We start from the raw sequence: 23,302 nt of genomic DNA, 5'->3' as shown, positions 1-23,302 counted from the left end.
AAGGGCTTTTAAGATGAAGGTAAAGACGTGTATATTGAGTAATATTGCAGAGTAAACCACTCATTTAATATCATATAAAAATTGTAATTAACAAGCTCATTTTATATGCCTGTTTTTTGTATAATTATTTATTTGGTGCGTTTTCTTATGGTATGTTCTGTAACTCTTGACCAGCCAATGACATGTTTTCTTACCCCTCTTGTCTTTTAAAAGAGGTCCACATTGGAAATAACACATTTTGGAAGCTTTGTGTTATCCTCAGTGATTTTAATTAATGCATGACTGATGGCTGTGCATTATTTTTGATTATCAAATAAACAAACAAACAAAATAGTGCCAAAAAGAAAGAAGGCCTGAACTGGTAATCATGTGTTGATTTAGGCTACACCAAGACCCTCCTCCTGCCTCAGTCAGTCCACTGGAAATGTTAACCTCAAAATGTTAAACCTGGGGGCATTGTATGGTGTATGTGTAATGGGTCAATACTGTGCCAGCAAAAGCCAAAAATGTATATTGGTGTGTAGGTAAGAAAAATCATAGAAACAATCAATGTAATACTACCTGCACACAAAAACAGGAGGGCCAGAAGCCTCAAAGAGCAGTCATCATGCTGAGATCAATGCCTTATGGATTTATTCCTTACTTTAGTGAAAAAAGCGCTCAGTGCACAATGTGAGGTTAAAAGCGAAGCAAACATTTCAGTCAAACAGGACTTTCATCAGTGCCCAGTGTATCAGTGTGTGTGTATGGCCCAGCACAAACAACAAACCAAAACCCAAAAACAAACACAAAAAACTGGATTAACACTCTACCTTTACTTTAATTACCCATTCATAGGTTATTATTCAGCTCCTCATTAACATAATGGGTGACTCCAGATAGTGTTGTAGGGCTCTATGAAATCCTTTTTTATTTTATGTATGATGTAGCCTAATCGTATTAGCCTATGTATCCTGATTATTTCTCTTTTCTGTTCCCCACCTGTAGCACTTACACTTTAGAAACCTCACGGATGATGTGGTAAGATTTGATATGCATATCAGTGTTCTGACTCGTCGCTTTGTTTTCAGACTGCCTTAACATCTAACCTAACCTTTTTCCTGCCATGTGTTTACTAACGGCAAAGCCTGTCAGAATTTTATTTGACACGATGACACTCTGTACTGTATTTCCATAGTGCCAGGAAATGGACAGAAACACTAGGTGCTAATGTCAATGTCATACCTAGCTTTTAATTGAATTGTTGTCAGATATGTTTTATATTTATATTATCTGTAAGTATATAAGTATTATTCATTTTAGTTGTGAGCCATGCTGTATTATCCAAAAGTAAGTTTAGTTATTGTTGCAAAGAGATTAGTTGCAAGGGTTTAGGTGTCTGCAGTCTTGTGGCTGTCCTCTGACTGCCTTGTGTATTATGAAGTTCTTACTTGTGATCAGATTGGTTGGTTGATTATGGCAGATCTATTCATCTGGTGCTGAAATCATTTCATGTAAAAATAGTAATACTTTGTATGCTGAATTATCCTGAAGCTTGAAGCCTTAAAATAATTTCATTTTGAATGCATTTAGCATCATTTCAAAGAAAAAACTTTCTTTGATTTGAGGAAGTACTTTCAGCATTCATTTTACTTTGTGGTAATAATAAGATATTTCTCAGGAAGAATTACTTGAAAGAACCAATAAATTATGCGTTATTGACCTACAAGACCAAGTGATATTCAATTCAATAAACTTTATGTATCCCCGAGGAGCATTTAGATTCTGGGCACTCATCGGTCATCAAATAACACAAAAATTACTTAGAACAACACATAATACTACCACAGTAAGATGCACAATACACAATTCCACTGTAGGACTTTTTGTGTCCCCCATGATGTGTCTTCTACAGATCGTTCGCAACCTAATAAAATTGTGGCTGAGACTTTACATGTTTTAAACAAACATAACAAATAGATGTGCTTGACTCACACCATGCAGACTAACAGTGCACAGCTTTTAAAGCTCACTATTAACCTAATTAGTCTATTCTGTACTTAATTAATACCCCTTAAATATATTGTTCATAATCTAACATTAATTATGTCACCAGTTTGTATTAAACAGGTGTGGAAATCCTGGCACTTAAAGTCCAGTACCGTTTTCTCTGTTGTAACTGTGTTTTCTGTTTCTCTACAGCTGGACAGATTTGCCAGTATTCGGATTCCGGGCAGTAAAAAGGAGCGTCCGCACCTGTCGCACCCCAAACACAACCCCAGTGATTGGTCCATTTCTTCCTCCTCATCCACCTCATCCGAGTTGGAGGAGCTCTCATCAAAGATCACTTCAGAGAAAGAGATCTTGGGTCTTTTTGAGAAGATGATGGTATGCTGTTTTGTGATTGTACAGTATGATCAAAGTTTAAATGATACATTGCCATCTTTGACCTCCCAGAATAGTCAGAGGTTTGAATGAGCAGTAGTGTCACTCTCACTCTCACACACACACGCGCGCACACGCACACACACAAACACACACACACACACACACACACAAACGCAAAGACTGGATTTGCAGTCAACTTGTTTTTGTTTTTCCATATTTCCACAAGATATATCCACAAGACGCTCTCATCAGTTTAACATACAGCATAATATAGGTGTATTACATGTATACATTCAATTATGTTACATCAAGTTCACAAAAAGTTAAATACACAGAAATGGTCTGAAATCAATTTACTCATTTAAACCTGGATATACCAAAGCATCACATTTAAAAATCCAGTCCGTTCCTTCTGTAATGACTTAAATGCCTTCCACCTTCAGCAACTTTTCATTGCTGGCATGTCTTTCCTTGAAATTACATGCCATAGGGTAATCCAAATTCTGCGTCCTAATGCCATAAACATGCCATTAGGACGTCAATGCTGATGAACTACAAGCTTTGTATTGTCTGCTTTTACTCTTCACTACTACTTAGTTTTTATTGTAAGATAGCAATAAAATCTGCTTGGTCTCGAGGAAGATTGATCAAATTTTACGGTTTGAGCAGCACGCTAACTGACTTAGTTGTGATGGCTGGCAATTGACTGAAATACAGTCAAGCTTTCAGTATTGGCACATCTCGACTAAGTACGCACAGGACAGAGCAGGTATCACACCTTTCATCCCTAATTCTCATCTGTGGACTCCAGAATCTCCCCTTGCTCTGTGCTTGTTTCCTGAGGTGTATCAGTACATTACAGACGCAGGCAGCAGTGCAGGTGGTGCTGAATGACAGGACTTAGGAGGCAGTGATGCTACAATGGTAGGGGGACATAGCCCCAGCTTTGATCATTCGTCACAGCTTGTGGGCTGATTCATGGCTGGGACAGGGCAGGATGACAGGGGAGACAAAGATAACTGATGCCCGATTCTTATTCTATTCACCTCCAGATGAGGTTTCTTCCTCTTGGTGGAATCCACATACTAACATGACTGAAATGTTAAATGAAGTGATCAAAGTAAAGAGAGGGAGGCACCGCTTTTTTACTTAAGTTTGAATGAAAGAGGCAGGAAGGAGCTGGTGCAGGATATAAATACTTTTACAATTCATTTGGAAATCTAGAGACTATTGCAATGTTGGTGGGAAACAAACACACACACGCACACACACACACACACACACACACACACACACACACACACACACACACACACACACACACACACACACACACAGTCTTACTTATGTCACTTTTGGGGTATTTACATAGACTTACATTAATTTCCTGGAGACTTACCCTAACCATAACCATAACCATAACTTGCCTAACCCTAACCCTAACCTTAACCTAACACTAACCTTAACCACTGACCCAAATATCAGCTTTTTACCAGTTGGGGACACGGCTTTTGTCCCCACTTGCACAAGCCGTCCCCAATCAACTGGTCTTAAGTCTGGTGTGTGTCCCCGAAAGTGACTTAAGTCATACACACACATACACACACACATACACACACACACACACACACACACACACACACACACACACACACACACAAATACACATATATGTGTATATAGGCCCCCATTGTCAAATACAATCTTGTAAGTAAAAGTGAAACTTGTGATCACAGGAGCCATTCTCATACATTCTCTCATTGTGCTGACGGAAAGTAAATTAAATAATAGTGAAATTGCATCATTCCTCATTTTGTTTGGAATCCTTGGATCCTCCTCAAGGACTCCAAGCTGGGAACCACTGCTCTAAGATATTACCATCATTTCAGCAATTTCATAATTTCATCAGACCTTTTATGGTTGGCCTTAAGGTTTTGCTTATCCTTTTAAATAGTTTAATGCATGAATGTTTCTGGTCAGTTGACTGTTTTCAGTTGATTTATGATATTGTCAAAAATTTTAATATCCATGCAAGACTATGTAATACCTTACAACTTGGCTTCGCCTTTTGTATAGTTTAGTTTAGTTTTTTAGTTTAGTAGGAAACACTAACTAGGACTCTCACATCACAAAATGTTTGCTCATTGAGAATACTGTAATCATGAAATTGCCATTCTGTTTCTCTGTCTTTTCAGGAGGACATGAACTTGAATGAAGAAAAAAAGACTCCTTTGAGAGAGAAAGACCTCAACACAAAGAGAGAAATGGTCATCCAGTATATTTTTACTGCCTCCAAAACCGTAAGTTTTTCACCGTATGAATATATTTTACACATTTTATTTGCTATGTTTTGCTGCTTCACTACTCATAGCAGCTGGCAATAAAACACGAGATGTTGGATTCTGGAATTTAACATTATCTGTGTTGAATTGTTATCCATTTTAAAGAAGACCCCATGAATTTTTAGCCGGAGCACATTTTGCTTCCATTGTTTGATATATTTTTGAATGAAAAGTGATGTGAGGGACTGGGGAGGGATTTGATTTGATTATTAGATATCAAAAATATAAGAGATATCAGATAACAAGCCAATGCCAACCGATTCGTCTTGCTATCTCTGTATGTCTGACACACATCTCTGACATACATGTAATAATAGACATATATACTGTATATGTATGTGTGTTTGTGTGTGTATGTACAGTAGCCTATGTCGTGCGTGTGTTCTTTTATTCCTTGATATGCCAAAGATGTGAATTGACACTGATAACTTTCTGTCATGGGAGCAAGATTTTACTAGAACATAAAATGTTGGGCTTTGGGGATTTAGAAAAAGGGATCAAAAACACATTTGCAACCTGAATAAATTCTGCTGCCTTTGGATGATAGTGCATCACAACTTATCTGATAAATTATGGAGTGCTTGGCATTCATCCTTGGAAACATTAATTATTTTTGAGTGCTGGAAGATATTGTATGATTCAATTTTATGTATGTGAGTTTGCTATCAGAGTTGATTGTCCTTGCTTCAAAGTTTCAGCAATGAGCCCTAACCTTTTTTACTCCCCGTAAAAGCAGTCGAACAGACCTTGAGTGTGCGTGATAAAATTGTCAAGGTTTGGAGGAAAACGATTAAATCTCCAAAGAACTGGCAACTGTGGACCATTTTTTTCCTCCCAGACCAAGAAAAAAGGGCACGCTTTATACATTGATTTCAATTACCCTTGAGAATGGAAACCTTTAAAGGACCACTATAAAAAAAAATCAGTCATTTGATAGGGAATTCCATAAAAAATGCAGATGGAACTTTATAAAATATCTACCATAGAGCATGTTTATACATAATTTGAGTTCAGTCTGTGACATTTTTTTAATAATAATAATGAAAACCCAGCCTAACAAAACACTTTTACTGTTGACTTAATATTAAACAAAAACTTGAGATAACCTTTGTTACTGATGAGAACTATCAACCACTGTTACAAATATCACACAGGAGACATCTTTGTGCTGGAGTTATCTTGGGTTGCATCAACTTAAAGGCATGTAGCAACTCTGCGATCTTTGACGAGTGAACTGAGTTTTGTATTGTATTAGAGAAATAATTCAAAAGCTCTGATTTTCCATAACAATTCTGTTGTTTTTTTCAAAAAATGTTTTCGTTAAACAAAGCAGTTGGCATGGTGTCATCGTATTGCATTTGTTTAATTTGCTACAAGCAGACATCCCTCCAAAGTTGCCTTAGGCACTTCATTTCCAGTTACCATGGGGCCCAGTCTGTTTATGTTTTGCCTCTGTTTGTACTTACCTGCATAGCGAACGGACGTGGGCAATAGCCAACAAATCACATTAATCACTTCAAAACAGCAGCTTTGCACAAATTCCACATTTAAGCCTAATAAATTCAATGTTTGGAAAGGGAAGATGTGAAAATGAGCACATCAACATGTTTCCCCCATGTCAATAATTCCTAACCTGCCATCACCTGCTGTCACATTACACACAGACAGGTGTAAGCTATTTAGTTCAACAGACTGGGTTTCATTCTGCTCAGCATTCACCTGTGGAACAATGGCATGGTCACAGACGGGGGTTGCAGAGTAAAGAAGGATGATTATGGTTGGACGGGCCAGCCTCTCAAGTCTCAATTTGCCCATGATCACTCAGACAGAAAGCCAGTGATTCATTCATTAAAATCAAGGGACAGGCAGAGTGTTGCCAGGCTCATCTCCATTCCAAGGACAACGCTGTGTACTAGGATTGCCATTGTCATTAGGCAGCTGCTACACATTGTCATCAGTTACATTAGGATGTATGGATTCACAGTGTGAGGGAGTAGGTTTTGTCAAGTACTAACAAGCTTCTAAAACAAGTAAAATGCCTTGTCCCTCTGATAAACTTTAGTTATGCTGCAGTATCCCTCATTAAATTGCAGAAAGAGGCATTGAATGTAAGGTGATTTGCTCATCAGTCTTTGCAGTCATGATATTCTACTTTTTAACCGTTTTTATGATTTGTAATGGCAAGAGACTATAAGAGACATGTTATACCAGTGATGATAATTCTAGAGTTATATTGTAATAAGCTACTTTTTCTTCTTTTGAAGCCCTCATCTGATAAAATACCCCAATTTTCTGCTGTGGTATTGAGTGAAGACTGAGCTATTGGTTTTGAAAGCAGATTTGTCTGACTCAAAGGAAGACGGTAAAATGAAAAATGAACTAAATCGTGCTTTTTTGCTCACCATATTCCCTCACATATACCAATTTTCATTACAAAACGGTTGATAGTAAGCTGTCATTAGTGGTTGAGGTAAATGAGACAAGATAAATTGTTGGCCATGGAGGTACAGTTGTGATTCATAATTGTGGCATGATGTCAGACTGTCATTGTGTGATATGATGCCCTGTCTCTCCCTCCCCTTACTTCCAGAATGGATTTCACATTCAGTTGACATTCACAACATTTCACATCCATTTTATATGACAAAAAAATGCATAACAGACTTAAGAACAGTCTTGAACAATTGTTTATTTCCATTTTCTGACATGGGGTAAGCGGTGGCTGAAGAGGATATCTGTGCACCCGAACCCAGCGTCTCCAATGCGCTTTGTGCGCCACGAAACCAGTCATAACGCATCATTACGCAGTATCATCATATAACCTTGTGACCTTCAGCCCAATTGCATAACACTTGGTGTCATTAAAAGTTCATTTATTTTTATTTCAAGTTCATTTACTTACATAGCCATTTATCACAAGCATGTCTTAAAGGACTTTAGAGAGAATGAGCCTAACTAGATCTAACTGATCAACAATCAGTCAGTTCACTTTATTTCACTTCTTTGCAATTGGAGTCGCCATTTCTGTGTGTCCAAAATGTGTGTACGCATGGGGCAAAGTTTCCGTTGAGGTACACACATTCTCACGTCAAGTTTGTTTTTTTTAAATCCCAACTTTTTCGTGGAAAGGGGCGTTCGCATCTTTCACGCCCCAGTCACACCATCATCAGGCTATGTTGTCAGGTTTTCTTGACACCTTTTTTTTTCACCTTTTTTTCATTATATTCAGCTGTGAATCAATACAGGTAATTGGGATCTGACTTACCGAACTTGCTGTGAATCATAATATTGCTGCTAAAGTGCCTCGCATGCCTCACACAACTGTTTTTTTCCTTGTCTTTTTTCATGGAATTAATTATGAAAATTATGAGTGATAATTGACAGCAATTTCTTAGACTAGTGCCATTTGAATCAAAGTGTTCCATAGTTACTATGGAAGATTATGTTAATTAAAGGGTACTGGCTCCAAATTCATGGCAGCATTTGTGCCATGCATTGTGCATTGAATCCTGTATAACTCTGGAATTAATTGGCATTTCAAAATAATCTCAGAAGCTATCAGAATAGCATGTACATGCTCTTCATGTTGATCAAAAGAAAGAGGAATGGATGGTTGTGTGTGTTGGATTTAGCAGAGAAAGCCAAAGAAATTAACATGGAATGCATTTTGTAATGTCAGGGCTCCACCCTCTGTTTCTCCTGAGTTGAAATGACTAGGAACATACAACAAACATTAGGATCTGTAACAATTACAATAACTGATCACTATATCTAAGAATCTCTCACACACACGCATGCATACTTTCCATGCCAAGGGTATTAGGTGTTGACTTAGACTTTGACGTCTGCAGATCTGGCCTTGGCAGCATTGTTAGCAATACAACTAAAGCTTCTTTTGCTCTCTGCTCCAAGGGACATTGGGTCACTGTGCTGCACTTTTAATTCAGCTGAAACAGTGGGGAGCTGAGGGGTCGCTGTTGGACACTACAAAGTAATCAGAAAGATATCAAACCCCTTTCACCCCAAACCAAGGAAGGTGTCTCCAAATCTAATTTGCTTTGAGACTGAAAGGGTAAGCCAAGGGAGCAACATGAGATATGAAATGATCAGTAAAAATGGGAAGAAAGTCAACAGACATCTACTGTGTGTATGCATGTGTGCCTATAGGTAAGTGGCAGGCCCAGTGTTTAGATGACTGTCCCATAACGGGAATCTCAGTCTCAGATCCTTGTGGGTGTGAGAATGAAATACCATCAGATATGACAACATAGAAACACAGTACTTCTTAAATGAGTAGTTTATTAACCAGTCTAATTCAACACATAAACGGAGCATATTTCAACAAATTAAGAAATGTCAAGAAAATATGAAATGAAATGACAAACCAGAAACACATACTAATGAATCAAACAAAGGAGAAGGTAATGGACAGGCATGGAATACCTATAGCTTTAGAATTGAGTTGAAAAGTTTCAAATTATGATGCCTGAATATTACCGTTGAGGCATACAATCAATGGACGTCATTCCCAAAACCTTTTTAAAATTCCTTTTACTTTTGTTCTTAAGAAAAGTGGCTATGAGAAATGTGAATCATGAAATGTGCGCATAGACAGGCACGTGCATCCAATTTACGCACAAGTGGCATTCTTCATCAGATGTTGGTTGATGATGTTAGTTAGCATAGGTAGACTCCTTGGTAACCCATTAAAGACATGCTGACTTAAGAGCAGTTTGCAAATATAAAGCATGAATTGAAAAGTGGTGAAACCATAAACCCAAAAAAAAAAATTATAAGATATAAGGAAAAAAAAAAAAAAAAGAGTGAAAAAAGAAATACACAAATAATATGAATATATGTGTAACGGGTGAGTTTACATTACAGTTCGCTAGTTAACGTATATTTATTTAGTTAATCATTGATTAACAACTAATTGATATATTAGTTAGCTACTCACTAACTCTTAGTCACTATTAAGTAATATGTTAATAAGTGATTAAGCACTTATTAATGCATCAAGTATGACATTGTTAATTAATATTCATAACATAAAGACAGCTGTCATAACGACTGAATATCTGCAGGATTGAGGATGTTTGAGGATGACAAGGTAGGCCACAGGACTGTCTTCCCCAAGGGGCCGCACAATGGAGGAGCAAATGTAGCCACACATTGTTAGTGTAATCAGCAGAACTAACATATAACCACTGGTATTGACAAGGTAGTTTTGAAACTCGGCTTGTTGAAGGCACAAAGTCTTTGGATAACTTGTTTGCAAAGTCCAACTGTGATCAAGGCTTGAATATGTGGTGAACTGAAAGCACAAAGCATATTCAGAATTCATGTACTCAGTGATACTGAGGGGCGTGCAGGTGAGAAATAGATGAAGCCCTTTCTTAGAAAAACATTTTTTTACACCCCATAGCACATAACACACTTCTTTAGATTCATTAAAAATTTACACATCCAAAGAGACCAAACATTTCCAGACTTCCCTTAACAGGAACACAAAGCATTAAATTGTAACAACCCAAACCGTACATTATACATTAGAAAAAATGTGTTATCCTGTAGAATGCATGATACATTCTTGGGTGTATTACACACACACAATTACATGTAATAAAATCCTGACAGACCAGCATCACCCTTTGGCCGTCAACACCTGGTCAACGCATGACTGGTACTACAGATTTTTCCAACATTGTGTTGGCAATAGGCTCATCATTGATCTGAGTGGGGGACAGACATTTTTCTCCCCGTTTGTTGTCATTTCCTACCTGCTCAGCTAGAGAAAAACTGACCCTTGTAGGACATGAGGTGCCACCGTCATAAGGATACCTACTTCCCTGTGTTAAGACACGTGAGGAAGGCTTACCTTTTCCCCTAGGGTGCCGATACACTGTCCAGAGACGTTCAGAGCTGGAGTTTTCTCCTGTACTCTTCTCCCCTAAGTCCCTGTTTGACTAAAGCCCTGTCGCCCTTGTGGGTGGCTTATTGACTCACCCATCTCTAACTGATTAAGCCCTTTGACTCTCTAACAGAGGAAAGGGACTCCGACACTGTACTATGCACTCATGTGCTTTTATTACAACTTGTGCCCTTTACAATGTTTCTACGGGTCAGCTGAGTGGACGGACCGAGTCTGATGTTGAAATGCCCTCATATATGTGTCTACGCACCTCCACTGTCTCTAGCAGATTGCAAGCACTCACTTTGTAAATGTCAAGATCTGAAGAATGAAACCCTTGCTCTCCATCCAACTACTCTGATGCTCAAATTTCTCAAATTTAGCTTTTTAAGCAACCAATAGCTTCCCCTGTGTTTGGGCTCATGGAACTACACCTTCAGTTTAAAAAGCCCATCCACACAAGTTGAGAACAGACTTTGGTGGTTAAGGGTGTGCTTACTCCCCATTCTCACTTGTTGTTTTTCACTTCTCTGTCAGTCTTTCAGCATTATCTGCAAGGAAGTCCATTTCGTTTGCAGATGCATTCCATCCAAGTCTGCTTATCCTCCTTTGCAGACAGTTGTAATTCTTTCTCATTCTTCTCGACTGATACTGGGTGTCAAGGCCTCCTTCTTGTTTTTATGTCAGCAGGCCTTGAGGATCCATAGTCAGTCCTTAATACGCCACTGCAATGGAGGTAGAAGTTGAATTTTACTACATATTTTATGAAATAACTTCTGAAAAAGTCTTAAATTACCTAAATTTGAGGCCGTCTGTATGGAAATGCTGTAAATACAGTCTTTTATGCTATAATGCAGGTTTATATTTATCCATCTATAAAATTGGATAGTGGTATTGACAGATTCTTTACAGATCTGCTGACTAAAAGTGTCATTTCTACTGAGTTTAATGCAGATACAAGTCAATACAGTCAACCAAGTCTCAAATATCTCATTCAACAGCTATTCTCTGTTTGGCCACCAGGAGGTGCAGTAATGTCTCACAGTCCTCATCATGTTGCCATCTGCTGGTGGTAAAATATTTTATTTGTTCAACGGCAAGTAGTTACACTGCTGAGCTTGACACGTCGGGTGTGGCAGTTTCCCGCTGTGTTCCCCAAAACACAAGACTCTTGTAGAGACACACAGTTTTCTGTGTTAAAGAATCTGGCAATTTGTTCCTACCTTGCATATCGGCAAAAAACATACATCGGAAAACATAACTTGAGACTTTATTACTAACAGGTAGGGTGTTCTGGTAAATTCAGCATGTAAATAATCCTCCATACAGCTTGAATTTTAAGTGGTGTTACTTCACACACAAAATGGCTACTCCTACCTTTGATATGTTCCAAAAATCCAGACAAAACAAATCACGGTAATGTCAGTATCCTAATCACAGCAACCGCTCATTGAACAAAAAATATGCGTTAACTCGGTTGATTCTGAAACAGTCCTGGTATTTCCAACCAGCACCATCGATGCTGATGATGGTCTTGCTCTGCGTAGGGTAGAGGATGGGGGAGGAGATGGGGTTTGCAGCAGGGATTTGCTTTAGCAGGGTGGAGATGCGCCCATGCCTTGATTTGTTGTTGTTGTAATTACATTGCTGAACAATAGAGGTCAGCATTGGACCAGAAATTACACATAGACCCTTTAGGCAACACAGTCTCTTTTTCTTATAAAATAGATATTCATATATTCTAATTTACACGCCACGCACAACACAAAGTATGTTCAGATCACTTTAATAAGGTGTAGGTCTTGTAGTGCAGCACTTTGAAGGCTGGAAGAAGGGTTAGTTTTGGTGGTGTTGGTCATCGTTAGTAGCTAGAGTAACCAGGTATTGATTCTGTGCAGTTATTCCCCACCTGTATTTGACCTGTTTGAGATATGTAATTCAATACCCTTGCTATGCTTTCCAGTGATGGAGCCACTGCTGCTTGTTAAGAGGATGAGCTGGAGAATGTTGTGGATTCCAACAAGGTTTTTGTATTCCTCACCAAAAAGATAAAAAAAAAAATCAGTTCATATCTTTAGTTCAGCTAATTCAATAACATCTTTTAAATCACTTTTATAGACTTGCTTTTATGTAATTGTTTTTTTTTTATTTTTTTTTTTTTTTTATCTTGGACACTTGTTCTTGTGTTTATGTTTATGCTGTTTTTCACTTCTGTTGTGTTTATGCCTTCTTAATGCACTTTTGAAGCTCTGCTATTAGATGAATGCTATATAAAGTTTCTTCTTTGTATAAACGTTATAGCATTTATTGGAATGTATAGTAGCCCAAAACTAGCTTGCATGAATGAGTGTTGGTCGGTATTCATATTTATATTTATATTTATATCAATAAAAATACCATAAAATAAAATACAATTGACAGGTGTTTTAGCTAGTATTGTGAGGATTATCTTCAATATTGTTTTACAGCTTTCTAATTTGCATAATATCTAACAACACCTGTGACAATATGTAGGGGATAATACCCCACTGGGCTGTCCATTCAAATAGTTTTATGTACACTGTACTTGTACTTGTAATGTACAAGTGTATTAAACTGCTTAAAGAGGATATAAATGTAGGATGTGAATAAGAAGAATAACTAGATTCTGACACCTGCTTACGTTTTTATGGGGATTTGCGTTTGTTTTCTCCAGTTGCATACTATCCCCCTTTTACAATGCCATCACTGCTGTACCTGTAATTGCAGTAAAGAATGCCCTCTCTGGTATTTATTTATTCATTTATTTACTTGTTTTTTCTCAAAAACTTAGAACATAGCTAACCACTGCCATGTGACAATAAGTGTGATGAGGTATCTAGCTGCACTGAGGATATGGGAAGTGGCAGAATCAATTATTTGTTTGGACTGAGGATAAGATTAGAGATGCAAATTTTCAGAAATTTCCTTAATCGATCGTCGGCCACATTAATGACCAATTAATCGTAGAGCTGCAACGATTAATTGATTAGTTGTCAACTATTAAATTAATCGCCAACTATTTTGATAATCGATTAATCGGTTTGAGTAATTTTTTAAGAAAAATAAGTCAAAATTCTCTGATTCCAGCTTCTTAAATGTGAATATTTTGTGGAATTTTATATTTTTCTTTACAAACGTTTTCAGAATGGGAGACGGACTGTCAGGTTGAGCACAGAGCTACTGCATCGCCAAATGACAGACATGACGTGATGCGCACATTAGACGCATTACAGAGCGATTTAGATCAATTTCTATACATTGATTAACTTATGTTGTGCCGGCTGTGCCGATATTGTGGTGCTGCCACAGTTTATGTATTGGAAACAATGGCACGACAATCTACTGGTTTATTTAAGAATAAGAGCGTATCTATGTGGTCAGGGATGAGTCCAGTGCGCAGCCTGGTGACAGTCCATCCGCTGAAACACACGCTCCGGGGAACAGCTGTCCTGGGTTGGGAGGCACAAATAGTGTCGCGCCAACTTCGCCAGCCGGGGGAATGTATTCATTGTACTTTCATTGTGCTTGTAGAGGTGCTGTATTTCAACTTTGTATTACAATGTTTACAATGAACACTGTTGTCTTTTTGGGTGTAATGCTTCCGCCTGCTTGCTTGGCTTTCTTCCTCTGTATAGGCGGTGAAAGTTAAATTGCGCCCTTGTGGCAGTAAATCATTTCCGAAAAAAATTAGAAATATCACATAACGTACATTATCGATGAATATATGCTTGATCGATCAAATTGTTACCGGTGATTAATCGATCGTCGATTAATCATTAACATCCCTAGATAAGATACATGATTTTGTTTCAGATGTGGTTTGTTTTGTATATGAATTGTTTCTTTGACTTCTCCGACTTGAGGCGCCTAAGCTTTTCTTGCCACAGAAAAACTCAAACATAGGGGAAACCAATTTCCTGACACACACTGCTAGACCACAAGACAACTTTCCCAATTAACCTTTAATACTGTGTCCTAAATTGATGCCTTCCTCTGTCCTAAGCTGACATACTGAAGTGAGCTTCTGGCTTCCAAGTCTAGGTAGATAGCATTGTAGAGGATGAGGAGTTTTCATGGACTTTATTTCACAAAAGAATTGCTGACCTTTGCCGGTGTGTTGTGGAGCAGTAATAGTGGGATGAAATGACCGCTCTCCTTCTTGGAGACCCCACATTTGTCGGCAGTGCCCCTGCTGTGTAAGAGGTAATGTTTTGCTTACTTTTGCCGTTTTAAAAACCAGAAAGACTTTGCGGAAGTGTCACTCCTCAGTCTTAGTGATGCAACCCAATTCTAATTACTGTTTCCGCTCAGTTGTCTTTTTGATTTTGGTAACTTGTAATTAAAGTTAAATTTGTTGATTCATCAAGACAATTTTTACTTGCTTATCCGTGCTCTAAAATATAATGTGAAAGATCTTGGCTTAGCCTCTGCGGCTTTGCTATATTTGAAGTAATTAGAGCTAAAGTAGATAGCCAGTCACTGGGGTAAATAAGGCCCAGCTGGAGCACTAACAATCAGATCATTACTCCTTTGTGTCTCTGACACCAAGGTGTCTCATCACTGTCCCTTTCATGGTTATCTTTTCAAGGGCATCATCTGTGCTGAAAGGGCAGTCTGTCTTTACAGGAGCTGTTCTGCAACCTCTGCTACGCCTAATTATCTCTTAGCATTGACCTGCTTTTGGTACTGTGAGGTGTTCAAGCCAGCTATGAGACATTGGAAGTTAGTGTTTGGTTTGTGTACGTGTTTGTCTCTGCTTGTACAGTTCCCCTCCATCTTGTACAGTTCCCCACCATCTCCTCAATAAGAGGTAAAATATCCATTAACCAGAGGGGTACACTACGAAGCTAGCTAAATAAATTCAACTGTAACCTGGAGTTTACGATGTCACAAACGTGGCTGACTTTTAAGCAGGGCACATCACCATGGTAACTTAGGCTGCGTACCTTACTTGCTCTGGAGCGGGTTATGTTCATGTTATCGGATCTAAACTAAGCGGCCAAAACCACCGGTGAATTTTGAAGCCAATAAGGAAGTGGCCGCATGTGGCATTTCCTCTAACTGGCTGGCTCCAAACAAGACTCCAAACCTGGCCCAACTCCATGCAAATCAATGGGACCACAACCCAACTTCTCACTCAAAATATAAAGTCAATACATTTTTTTGACAAGAGGTTATGGTCTCAGTAGCTAATTTCACTTCTTCTAATGTGTGTCCTTATGGTAAATTTCAAAATAATTGCGTCATTAACGGGATATAATGGTTATAAAATAGGGTTGTTTTCCTCATGATTGACAGGTCGCCTGTCCAGTGATCAATGGGTTACCAATTATGGGCCAATAGCAGGCGGCACTGCAGCTTTGTGCTCCAAAAAATGTCAACATGGCAGCGATCGTAAACTTTTGGCTTCAAAACATCCCCTCAGAAAAACGGTGACATCACTCACTACATCCATCTTTTTTTACAGTTTATGATCCAAACGTATAAAAAGCCTGGCCTCTTACCAATCAACTCCTGGAAAAATGGCACCACCATTCCTAGAGGATCCCGTGGACTTTAATAAAACAACTTTGATTGCAAAAATTACATTAAGAAAACCAGTCCATTACCATGCATTCTCAATGCAGTTCATGAATGGCCCCAACCCTGCTTTAGTCTACTAAACATGTTGAAATTGTTGGCAGCATATGTTTACATAACCCCACAATTATTTATAGCATACTGCTTTTATTGTTTTATTGTTTTCTACTATTTTTTTTATTGTTTATTTTTATTCTTGTGTGCTTATATTGTGTTTCCTTTTCCCTGCCCAATCATCAACTTCAACTTTCAACTTTATTGTCATGTTACTTTTGCCACTGCAACAACCTAATTTCCGCACGGTGATCAATAGTTTAATCTTATCTTTAATTGGCCACTCCGGATCTGTCCATATTTCATGTGCTATTTGTTACAAATGTAACCCTCTTTTGCCTATTATATGCTCTGACCGCTGAGTTAAGGAAAGCAGTACCTAGGATGCGCCTGATATTAGGCTGGGCCACTATTTCAATTTCTTGACAGAATCCTGAGTTCTTAGCGGTTGATGTCGAGCTGGCTAAATTCTCCTTTACCAGTAGGTGTTATCAATACAGGCTTGAATATAAAGGATAAACATATGTAGTATAAAGTAAACACTAGCGCGGTGCCTCCACTGTGAATTATTAAACTCATACACTATGAGCTACACTTGTATTCCACAGAAACAATGGTAAGTATTTAACATGTCAGTATACATTATGGAAATGAAATGTTCAGGACAACAAGATAAAAGGGATAACAAAAATAAATTTATTTAACTAAATTAGAGTTCTCTTTCTTTGGGTGTGTATTATTTTAAAGTGCTTTTCTTTTATGGTATTCTCTTCACAGTAAGAACTAAACACAAGATTTACACCAGTATACACAATAACCCTGTATAAAGAAATAAAGTTTCCAGTAGGTACCTTTAACCCTTTAAACTTATACTGACCTTGTATAGAATCAATAAATCAAAGTATTTTGGCCACACACAATTAAACCTTCAAAATAATAATTTCCCTTTTTCACAGGAAGATAATGAAACAACCACCTGGTCGAATACAACCTTCAATATTAATAACAAACTTAGCGAACCTCTATTGAAACCAATAGAGAGTCTAAATGAACAATATAGTTAAACAGTTCAATTCACAGTTCAGTTCAAAGTATTACCAAGCGCTTGGATTTATAACCGTTGGGGCCCATACGTTGGTGCACATTTAAAGAAACAAATCCTTAATAACACGCTGTCATTGTCAGAAGAAACTCCAGTTACTCACGCGACCTGACACATGCAGTTCAGAAGAGTCCACGAGCAGGTAGAAGATGCAGAAGGATGGCGAGATGCAGCAGGTAGGTGTCGGTGTTGTGACGCAGGTCCACTGCGCTGAGTCCGTCCTCACAGGTAGCAGCAGCGGCTAATTAACACAGTGCTCCGACGACGACTCTTCTCCAGCCCTCCGTGAAAGCTACGGCTGGCGTTTTTACGTCCACGTTCAAGAGTTCAAACTTTACACTTTTTTTTAAGCTAATGAAAACAACAAACGCAGTTAACCTAGCTGTACTTTCACTTCAAACTGCCGGAAAACAAGCGTGACACAAACAACTTTTTACTACATGATAATACTTGTGCCGATACTGTAAAAGTATTTAGTCAACAAATATTATACACCTCGACGTTAACCTTAGTTTCTGCTGCAAGACAACACCTAGTTCTCTCCTCTCCCATGTGCTGCTCGAGCCGTCTCTCTCTTCCGTGTTTTTACCTTTTTTTTACTCCCACTCCCAAAATCATCTCTGATTGGCTAAGAGTGCAGCTCTCCAGAAACTGATTGGCTTAGCTTACATCACTCAAAACAGACTGAAAGTACGTTGGCCAAGTCAACAGGATATGCAAATTAACAACAACAAAGGATCATGGTAACTGTAGTTTTACCCATGTTGAACCAAACCACTTTTCATGTATTCAATTTGTACAGACATATACACTTTTCATTAATGCATATTTTACAGGTCTCTACACAAACCCCGTCCCTTTCATGTGAATGCGCTCATAGCTGGAAAATCCTGGGTTGACAGAGTGATTTGATAACCACTTTTGTGAGACCAGTTAGTCAGGTTTGCCAATGTTAGGTTTTGTGAAGCCAGCAATCGCAAAGATACCTTATGTTGAACTGGCTTCGTGACATACGGCACAGTGTCCCTTAAATGTCAGGCTCATTACTAAGTCTTTGTCCTGAGATTCCATCTTGCAATTTGTCTGTGCTTGGCCCTTGCTGATTCTGGAAAAGTGTTCAATCCAATCTATCACAGCCCCACTAAAACGAAGGCAAGATCTGTACTTAATCCTTTAATGCCACCAGATAGAAGTTCTTGCACCAGAGGCAAATGAGACCTAGGATTTTTTTTTTCATTTATCTACCTCTTATGAAAGCATTTCACATTTGTACTATTTAAGTGCTTTCCCTACTCATTTTAAGTTTGGTCTAAATCTTAAGGCCTCTGAAGATCACCAGATTGTGATTTGCAATGTCTGTTAGGGGAACTGCTTGGTAGGTCTGCACAGGTGATGAATCTCCTCCTCCTTTGAATCAGGGGCTAAATCAGTGGGATTAGAGCCCAGTAAATCATGTTGAAAATATCTTCATAATCCTCAGCCTTAATACAGTGCTTCTCAACTGTTAAAGGTTTTATCTACTAATTAAGACACCTGACATTTAAACATTATGGGTAGCCTATCTAGTAGTTCCCTCCTTCATTCTTCTCAATCTCAGACAGACAAATTTGATACATTCTTCAATTATTTTGAATACTCAGAAAAAATTGTGAGGAAGCTGATCGAATGTCCAAGGTATGTGTCTCTTAATGTGAGAAATAAAAACACACACACACACACACACACACACACCTGACTCGTGTAAACCACTTACTACACAGTCACTTGGCAACGCTAGTGTATACTGCCACTCCTATCCCACTGCATCCCTCCCTCCTTTAAAACAGTTTGTTCACAGACATTTCGTTCACAAAATGTTTTAAAAAGTTCGTTGCTGTGTGAAGGCCCTACACAACTTGAATAGCATCCATATAGAAGGACTGGTATTGTGTATGCCTAATATATTTGGCTTGTAATGATGGAATTTTTGTGCATATTCCAATGTTTTTTTTATTTTCCAATTTTTTTATTTTACTGTCAATCTTGTATAATCTATCCCAACAAGTAGGAAACTAAAATGAATTACCTGGAGGTAAACATATCTTTATCAGATTTTGGTCACTAAACATCTGTTTTGGCAAGGTCATATTGTATTTAGTATTTCCAATTTATGCTTGGTTCTTTGTGGCCCAAGAAAAGTAAACCATATTTATGCCTGAAAGGGAGTGAAATGTTTCTGTTTTCCCCAATTAACATTCCTGTTTTCCCCTATTAACAGTAGTGTAACTGCCTAGAGTCCAGACTCCTCTTTCTTAGCCTCAAGCTCCATATATTATGTTGGCTGAATCTTTCTTGGCAGTAGAACTTTTTGGGTGTTTAATTCACCATGTCTCTCTGAAGAAATCCCAGCTTTCACCTTTAATGCTTTCCCCCCGTTCTTTCCTTCCATCCACCCCCATTTTTCCACACATCTGTTCCTCTCCCTTATGCCTCACGGCTTTTTTTTTTATCTTCTTCCTAAATAGATGGCCTTTAATTCATCTCAGATTCTCAAGGGCAAGATGGCCCTCTACAAGCCACTTTGAATTGTCAGTTTGCTACTGGCAAAAGCTGCTATTTGCAAAGCAATTACTTTAATGGAGAAAGATGGAAAATACTGTCCCTTTTTGATTTTGAATTTCAATACTTATGATAAATTCTTTATCTCATAATTACAAGATAGGTATGGTAATGGAATGTGTGTTAATGAATTGAGCTCTGCATGCCAATACTGACTTGTCAAGAGAACATCAGATGGTTGCCAGTAGAGACAGCAAAACTCAAGTGTTTTCTTGCATGGTATTTGTGACCTTGTGGCTTCTGCATTTTTTATTTGGTAAAATTGATTCTCTGTATGATGTGTGTCTGTATGTTAGCAATTTCTCTATGCAATAGGAAATGCGGAAATTGACAATCAGTGATAAAACCACCATTTTCCCAAAATGTGCTCTAGAGTTACGCAAATATTTTTCTCACAGAGAGATTTAATTGACATGAAATAGACATGGACAATACCCTTAACTAAAAATATGCGAACAGGCACAGGAGGGAAAGGAGTCTCTTCCAAAGTAAACAGCATTCAGTCCAAAACATTGCAGCAGGTCTCAAAGCCTCAAGACCGGAAGAAAAGTCCTCCTCTCTCAAAATCAGGGTTGCCAGGTCGGTGTGACAAAAACAGCACAATGGCCAATCAAAACCAGCCCAAAACCAGCCCAATACCAGAACTCAAAATATGCCTCTGCCAAACCATATACACTGCTTTTAAAGTCCAACAACATTGCTATCATTGCCAAATGTACTGTAATATCTACAAAGTAACACCATAAATGTTTAGTGTGCCAGCATTAAAAGCAGTTTTCCTTAAACAGTTCTTTCACCTAGGTCCTAAAATGGCCTTGTGTAATTAGATACAGTATATTATCATAAATAAAATATAGCTCTGTGGTGTAGACCAGTGGTTCTCAACCTTTTTGTAGTCTCAGGGATCCCGTCTGATAAGATTTAGTTATTCCATAACTGTCTATACTGTAGATTGGCAGATTACCAGTGAAGAGTGTGAAACCTATGAACAGAATAGTCATTATTATACATTCTCTCATTGGGCTAACTTTTAGTCAATTTTTCTGGGGAATATAGGTTGAGAACCGCTGGTATAGACCAATTCACTGACGTACAAACTAACCTGTTGTCTTTTCGCTTTCTCTTCCCTTTTCCCTCTTCCTCCCTGCCTGGACAACCTACTGTTTTTACTTCATATGCATTTACTGTAGTTAATGCAATACCTTATTTCAACTGAAACACCTTATCCTGTTAATTCACAACATTTTAATAATATACTCACAATACATATATGTGTAAATAGGCTATGTATTTACTGAATTAAAATCATTACAGCTTACCTGTTTGACTTGTAGAAGGTTGATCGCCTTACAGTAAAAAAAGAAAAAAGAGAAAAACTCCTTGAAATGGAATTATTTACAATTTCCAATGTCTTTTGTTTAGATGCTTTGAGATCCCTCGCCCTCCTGGTCCTTGTCATACATGTCTGTATTGAACAAGGCCAGCATCTCTCTGGTTGGCTCAAACTGGTGGCAGCAGATTCCATGCCTCTGCATGAAGGCCCGAATGCGAAGGATGTTCTCCAGAAGGCTGTCTTTCATTCGATTGCGCAATTTTGTCTTGATCAAATTCATCTCCGAGAATGTGCGTTCCACAGCTGCGTTGCTGAATGGCAATGCCAGAAGTAAGAGAGCAAACGATCCGAACTCAGTAAAGTCCTCGTCACCGGCAGCATCCTTGTGATTTTTCACTTCAATCCGGAACTGTTCGGTTTTGCAGTCTTCTGTATTCTCCCACTGAAGCGTGTCCAGCACTCTCCACTGTTGATCAAGCTTGCCGACGTCTCCTATGTACAGTCGGAGAAATGACAGAGATGCTAGCTGGGGGTTTTTCTGAGCACTGAGCACCGTAGATGGACTCAAGGCCCCGAGAGACTGGAGTTGCTGCATGTTGGTAGGCAGACATCGTTTCATTTGCTTCGCAAATTCAAGCAGTTATTCTTTGCAACGTTGTTTGACATTCTCTGCTGCTTGCGGGGAGATGTGTGTTCTTCCAACTTCATCTGGAACTTAATTCCATAATCAACCCCGGAGAGAGGCAGCTGGTTGGTTTGAATGGCCCCATCAAAGTCTATGATCTCTGACCACCTGGAGTTGTCCACGACCATGGTGCTGATTTTTGTGACTCTTCGTAGGATTTGTGTTTTCCAGCTGAAACATCTTGTTCACTCGGTTGGCCTCTTGGGCTGAAGGAACTGTAAGTAAAGTTTGTTGACTGGATCTGTGTACATCTGAAACAAAATCTCCGCACTGTAGTTTCGGTCCTTGTCTTTTGCCAACTGGAAGTGCAGTTTGAGCTCTTCGTACTGGTCGAGCACCTGATTCAGGCACTCGCTGACAGCTAGCCACCTTTTAGTGGAGCTTCTCCAACGTTCAACGTTTCATAGAGTTGCTTGTAGTTTTGCTGGCGGAGAGTACTGTGTGAAAACCACGCATAAGTTTGCGAAATCTGGTATTCCACATTTCTGGGCAACATACGCATTGCATTTGAGGAGCACAGCTGAATGGAGTGACACACACATTTCCCAAACACGACGTTGGGGTTGTGGTCTCGAAATTTTTTGAGAAGTGAATGGTTCTTGCCGCACATAGTATTGCATCCGTTGGTTGCAAGCCCGATGCATGGTTTTGGACACAGCTTGGATTCTTGCAAAAACTTCAGCAATGCGTCTGTTATTGAATTGGCATCTCCACTGTCTAAATTAATGATACCAGCAAAAGTAGACACAATGCGCTGTTGTATTTGGCTGTAGTATCGTATTACAACAGCAAGCTGTTTTGCATTCCCACGTGGTACTTTCATTGATAATTAAAGAATACAGTTCTTCCCCTATATCCTTTAGAAGCTCGTGCTGCATGTCTGGGCCGATTACGTGTTTTATGAGTGCAGAGCATTTTGTCCTGTGCAGTTTGATGTCCTTCTGTGCAATTTCACCAACAAGCTCTCCCAGGTGATCCACGGTCAAAATGCTTGAATGGCAAGCAATGTGCGCTGCCATTTTAAGCTCGGCTACCTTGACAGAGCGGTCAATTTTCACTGTGGTTATGCCACTGTCAAATAATATACGCACTCGACAACTGGAGAAGGGAGCAGCATTTTTAATGTGTTTCTGCGTTTTGCTGTGGTTTTGGAGATCACTGTGGTGCGCCCGAATCTCGGTTTTGCAGTACCGACAAAAAGCTTTGGTATCATCCCCAGCCACACGTTCTATCCATTCTATAATTCCGTCTTCACTTTCCCATTCTTTTGTATATTTCTTCCCGTATTTTGCACACTTACCGGGCATCA

The 23,302-nt window shown here is 38.8% G+C and overlaps 1 protein-coding gene across 1 annotated transcript in view; it reads left to right on the top strand.

Annotated features, from left to right (window-relative positions):
- The first annotated feature begins 2,237 nt into the window (after window positions 1–2,237).
- Window positions 2,238–23,302, top strand: part of LOC139646550 (protein diaphanous homolog 3-like) — a 213,607-nt gene continuing 192,542 nt past the window's right edge. The window contains 2 exon segments of the mRNA XM_071522452.1: window positions 2,238–2,367; window positions 4,563–4,667. Of these exon segments, the coding sequence (XP_071378553.1) occupies window positions 2,362–2,367; window positions 4,563–4,667 (111 nt within the window). The 5' untranslated portion in view covers window positions 2,238–2,361.

The sequence above is a fragment of the Centroberyx affinis genome, unplaced genomic scaffold, assembly GCF_046629955.1.
Source record: "Centroberyx affinis isolate AG114_WGS23_722 - 3 ecotype Tasmania unplaced genomic scaffold, CSIRO-AGI_Caff_v1 ptg000992l_1, whole genome shotgun sequence".
NCBI classification, from domain to species: Eukaryota; Metazoa; Chordata; class Actinopteri; order Beryciformes; family Berycidae; genus Centroberyx; species Centroberyx affinis.
The sequence above is the reverse complement of the archived record's forward strand: the minus strand, read 5'-3'. Positions and strand labels throughout refer to the sequence as shown.